We start from the raw sequence: 6239 nt of genomic DNA on the forward strand, positions 1-6239 counted from the left end.
ACTGAATCATTGGACCTGTACCATAGCTACATTTCCTTTTACATAGGGGGTTTTCTTATTGAATCACAGCAAGATTCTAAAAAGGCACACTTGTTCTTTCTCTATTATCTATTATTTCCCACTCTATGCTGTGGCAGTGATGATACAGTGAACAAGTCACTGAGCTTGGAGTCAAAATGCCCTGTATTCAAATATAGTTTTACACACTTACTAGCTGTATGATCCTTGGAAACTCATTTAATCTCTCTTTTACTTCAGTTTCCTGAACTGTAAAATAAGGAAAATAATAGCATGTAAATTACAGGGTTGTTGTGAAAAATCAAATGAGTTATTTGTAAAATAAACAAACAAACAAAAACAGCATAGCACAGCCCTTCATCCATTAAAACATGATACTTCTCACATTTTTCAAAAACAGTCTTTTAAACAATATCACCACAATTAGTTAGTTCCAGTATAGGAAGAAATCAAAGTGGCAAAATTATACAAGTGGCATGGTAGAAGAATAATACAACCAAAAAAGTATAGCAGCTTTCCTTAGAAGCTAATGCTTTCTGCAGCAAGTTTAGTAAAGTTGGGAGAAGCATAGTTCTGGTCTAGGATATCTAATAATATGATATTCTTATGGTGTTGCAGAATTCATACTCTTGGGTGAAAGAAAATAAAGTGAGATAGGTAAGGCTATCATATCTTGATTTAGTAGAAAGTTTTAATTGTTATTTTTGCCTCTCTTTTTGTGTCTATATATGTCTCTCTTCTGTGTGTGTGTGCGTGTGTGTGTGTGTGTGTGTTTGTTTGTTTGTTTGTTATATAGAGGGCCACAATATAAAAATTCTAGACCTAAATCATTTCTTAGAAGCTATCTATTGTAGTGCACTTCACAAATAAGGAAGCTGAAGATCAGGGAGTTCAAATAACTTGATCATAGGTGGGTAGATATTGGATATAAAAGGCTTAATTTCAATCTGGTCCTCAGGAATGCAGTCAGTACTATTATACTATACAACATTTAAAGGGGATGGCATAAGGTAATTGTGTTTTAGTGCTACCCAGGTGACTAATCTCCATCATTACCCTCCCAAGCCTAAATCCATTATGTTTTCCAGTTGTTAGATATATTAAATGTAACCCATAACTTTTTGCCACCCTTTCCCCACACTTACATTATATGGCCCCCATTATTTGTGTATACATGCCAGGACAACTCATATATTCATAGGAAGTCAAGCATCATTATATGGTTCATTCATAATATCCATATATAAATGGAATTAAAATTTATATAAACATAAATAAATATAAATATTTTTCAGCATAATATCCATATATAAATGGAATTAAAATGTAACACATTTTAATATAAATAATCAAGTTGGCCATGACATACTGAAGACATTTTTTCCCAATTTTTAAACATTTTTATTTACAGTTTTGAGTTCCAAATTCTATTGCTCCTTCTCTCCTAACACTCCCTCCACACTGAGAAGTTAAGCAATAATAGATAAGTTATGCATGTGTAATTATATTAACCATTTCCATATTAGAAATTTTGTATAAGCAGATTCAATTTAAGTAAAAATGACAGAAACAAATAATAGCATGTTTCAGTCTATAATCTATCAATGTGAATTCTTTCTCTGGAGGCAAATATTGCTGTTACTGTACACACCATTTTCCTGGTTTTGTTCACTTCACTATTCATCAGTTCATGTAAGTCTCTTCAGGACTTTCTGAAATCATTCAGCTTATTGTTCCTCTTTTATATATCTGAGCTGAACTTTATTTTTCTTAAATGATAAATATTTTTAAAACACATGCAAAGATAGCCTTTAGCTTGTCATTTCTTATAACACAATAATATTTTCATATTCCGCATATTGGTTAGCCATTCCCTAACTGATGGCCATCACTTTGATTTCCAATTCTTAGCCACCACAAAAAAGAATGATTATGAATATTTTTGTACAAAACTTTCCTCTTCCCTTTTTTGCAGGGGATGGCAGGAACATGGTAGTTTTGGGAAATGTATCTGGCAATGGTACTGCTAGATCAAAGTATTTGCAGTTTTATAATATTTTGGGCAAAGTTCCAAATTGCTCTCCAAAATGGTTTCATCAGTCCACAATTTCAATAATTAGTGTCCCAAGTTTTCCCACATCCCATCCAACATCCAACATTTGTGCCATATTAGTGACTCTTATAAGTATGAGGTGGTGCCTAAAGGTCATTTAAATGTGCATTTCTCTGATCAATAGTGATTTGGAGTATCTTTTCATATAATTGTAGATACCTTTGATTTCCTTTTCTGAAACTGCCTGTTCATATGCTCTGACCATTTTTCAATTAGAGAGTGACTTGTATTTTTAAAATTTGATTTAATTTTTTATAAATTCATCACAGGTACCACTGCAAAAGTTCCCTCTCTGTTTTCTGCTTTTCTTCTAATTTTGATTTCATTGGCTTAATTGTGCTAAAACTTTTTAACTTTACATATTCAAGATTAGCCATTTTACATTTTCTTATTTGTCCCATGTCTACTTTGGTTTTATATTCTTCCTTTAACTACTCCATCATCCCTTTACTTGCTTTTGATATTCCTCTTTTTGCATGAAACAAGTATCCACTTTGACTTCATCTTAAGTTTATGGCATGAAATGTTGGTTTATACCAAATTTCTGCCATATTGTTCTTGTTTTCCCAGAAAGTTTTGTCAAATAATGATGTTTGTTTGTTTTTTTTTTAATGCGATCTTTGGATTTACTAGTTTACTATAATCATCTGCTATAATGTAATTTGTATCTGATAGTAGCATCCTTACTTTATGGTTCTTTGTTTTTAAAAGGCTTGTAGCTTATCCCCAGTGCATATAATGCTTGTTGATGGTTTTACATAAATATTGTTTATCATTTTAAAATAAACGATATTTATTCCTATACTCTCTAATGTTTTAATAGGAATTCAGTGGTTTTCTTATTCTCAATTTTATCAGTCTCTATTTTGATTTTCAGTTTTTCCAGTTTGGTATTTAATTCAGGCATTAAAAATTTGGTCTTTTTTCTAGTTTTTCAAATCACATACCAATTCATTGATAGCTTTTTTATCTATTTTATTGATGGAAACAATTAAAGATACAGATTTTTCCCTAAGCACCACATTAATTGCAACCTATAAATTTTGGCATGGTGTCTCATTGTTGTCATTTTCTTTAATGAAATTAGTGAGTTTTTCCTATGATTTGTTCTTTGACCCACTTGGTTTTTTTAGAATTAGATTATTCAATTTCAAAATAATTTTAATCTTTTCCCATTGTTTATTATTGAAAGTAATTTTATTACATTATGATCTGAAAAATATGCATTTACTATTTCTGCTTTTTGGGTTGTAAGATTTTCATTTCTTAATAAATGGTCAATTTTTGTATAGGCACCATGTTCTTTTGAGAATATGGCAAATTCCTTTCCATTCTTATTCACTTTTCTCTAGAGAGCTAACAATTTAACTTTTCCCAGAAATTTTTTCACTTCCTTATCTTCTTTCTTGTAAGACTTTGGCTTTTTTATAGGTATTAAAATTTTAAGAAGAGCAAGCACAGACTCCATTTAGCCCAACTTTCTTGTATTGGGTTGGTGAGCATGGGAATAAGGATGCAGAGAAAAAAATGAGAGAAGCTTAAGAGTAGTATAGGGAGAGTAAAACACATATCCCCTTCTGTTATCTCAAAGAGATCAAAGAAAAAGGAAAATTTTATATATATATATATATATATATATATATATATATATATATAATGTTTTAACTTACACTTTCTGTGATGGCAAAAAAAGCCATCTTTTTTTTCAGAAAAAAATTTTTCTGAAATTAAGCAGATGGCCATCTATTGGGAAATTGTTGAACAACTATAAGGTTGTGTTATTAAAAATTGTGATATTAGAAATAATAGACAGAATGGTATTAGAAAAAATATGGGAAGTCATACATAAACTGATGCAAAGTAAAGTGAGTAAAACAAAGAAAATATTGTACAATGATCAACTATGAATGATTTAATTATTCTGAGCAATACATTGATCTAAATCAATTCCAGAATATATTATCTATGATTGAGGGGAACTGATGAATTCTGAGTGCAAATCGAAGCACTTTTTACCTTATTTATTTTGCTTGCATACCCCACATCATTCTGATATGGCTAAAATGGAAAAATATTTTACATGACTTAAAATCTGTAGTGTCATGTTGCTTGTCTTCTACATGAGGTGGGTAGGGGCTTAGAGGGAATAAGAGAATTTAAAGCTCAAAATTAAAAAATAATTAAAAACAAACAACACTTATCCCTTATTTTCCATTGACAGTGTAAGATATTTGAGAAGTTTTATTTCTTTATCACATGTCTTAAAAATATAGTCTCCCTAAGCCTTTTTTTTTTTTTTGGGCTGAGGCAATTGGGGTTAAGTGATTTGCCCAAGGTCACTCAGCTAGAAAGTAGTAAGTGTCTGAAGTCACGTTTGAACTCAGGCCTTCCTAACTCCAGGACTGATGCTCTATCCACTGAACCACCTAGGTGCCCCTCCTTAAGCCTTTAAAAAACAAATAAAGAACAAAAATCATTTACTGACTAATTTCCCCCTCACAATACACATGCAGAGGATACAGACCACCCTCCATCAAAATACACGTACCTAAAAGCATGCATGGGATATAGAGTCCAATCCTATTTCCAATTTCCAAATTCAGAAAGTTTGTGATCCCAGTCTTCAAGTAGTTAATTAAATAATCTCATACATAGCTGACCTGGAATTTGAAGTAATTTTGGCAAGGCTGGGAGGAAGATTGTCATGATGCTATGGAAAATATTAATTCTGTTCTTTAGGACCTGTTTAACTCCATTTAAATTTTCCTCCCCAGTTATCTCCTTTTGGATTATGGAAGGAAAGAATAAGATTTGTGTGTCTTTAGAAAAGATTCAGAATGGTGTAGGTGCCTCAGGGGACTTTTACAAGGAGAGAGAGTCCTCCAACAATCTGAAGCTGTCACTGGAATGGGACCTTCTAATAATACTCAGTTCCACCCCATTTCCTTCCTGCTGCTGGGAATTCCAGGACTGGAAGATGTTCACATCTGGATTGGTTTCCCCTTTTGCACTGTGTATTTGATTGCTCTTGTAGGGAATGTGACTGTCCTGTTTGTGATACAGACTGAGAGGAGTCTCCACCAGCCCATGTTCTATTTCTTGGCTATGCTCGCTGCCATTGATCTAGGCCTATCCACTGCCACTATTCCCAAGATGTTGGGCATATTCTGGTTCAACTTGAGGGAGATCATGTTTGGTGCCTGCATTACCCAGATGTACACTATACACATGTGCACTGGCCTAGAGTCTGTGGTGCTGACAGTGATGGCCATTGATCGCTTTGTGGCCATCTGCAACCCTCTGAGATACACTATGATCCTCACTAACAAAGTGGTAGCTAATTTAGGAATAATGATCATTGTGAGATCTTTAGTGTTTGTGACACCATTCATATTTCTTGTCCTGAGGCTTCCATTCTGTGGGAACCGAATCATTCCCCACACTTATTGTGAGCACATGGGCCTAGCTCGTCTGGCTTGTACAAGTATTAAAATCAACATTATCTATGGTCTTGTGGCTTTTTCTGTTGGATATTTAGATCTTACTGTGATTGGTTTTTCCTACATCCAAATCCTCAGGGCTGTTTTCCGCCTCCCATCTCATGATGCTAGAATCAAAGCCCTCAGCACATGTGGTTCCCATGTATGTGTCATGCTCGCTTTCTATACTCCAGCCCTCTTTTCTTTTATGACTCACAGATTTGGTCATAACATCCCTGGTTATATTCATATCCTTCTAGCCAATCTGTATGTGGTAATCCCACCTGCCCTCAATCCTGTCATCTATGGGGTTAGGACAAAGCAGATTCAAGAGCGAGTACTGAGGATCTTTAATCCCAAAGGTACTTAAACCCAAGATTAGAATGCTTTCTTTTCGTATCCAAAACACAGGGATTGAGAGCTGCCTGATCCTAATGAACCCAAATCTTTTGGGGAAAATGAAATAGCCAATTTCATCTCCTTTTCACTTTCTTCAATTATTCTCTCCTTCCATCATACACACATATCATCACACACACACACACACACACACACACACATACACACATACACACACACACACACACACAAACACACACACACACACATCAATATTCTGTTACTACAAG

At 33.8% G+C, this 6239-nt stretch overlaps 1 protein-coding gene across 1 annotated transcript; it reads left to right on the plus strand.

Annotated features, from left to right (window-relative positions):
- The first annotated feature begins 5038 nt into the window (after positions 1-5038).
- Positions 5039-5980, plus strand: LOC100914552 (olfactory receptor 52E5-like). Its single transcript, XM_003764801.1, has one exon. It carries the CDS (start codon positions 5039-5041, stop codon positions 5978-5980), a length of 942 nt encoding a protein of 313 aa, XP_003764849.1.
- Positions 5981-6239: the final 259 nt, after the last annotated feature.

The sequence above is a fragment of the Sarcophilus harrisii genome, chromosome 3, assembly GCF_902635505.1.
Source record: "Sarcophilus harrisii chromosome 3, mSarHar1.11, whole genome shotgun sequence".
Classification (NCBI taxonomy): Eukaryota; Metazoa; Chordata; class Mammalia; order Dasyuromorphia; family Dasyuridae; genus Sarcophilus; species Sarcophilus harrisii.

Bases quoted from the DNA above. Each gene is read 5' to 3' on its own strand.
- LOC100914552 (XM_003764801.1), top strand. From the start codon at position 5,039: ATGGGACCTTCTAATAATACTCAGTTCCACCCCATTTCCTTCCTGCTG.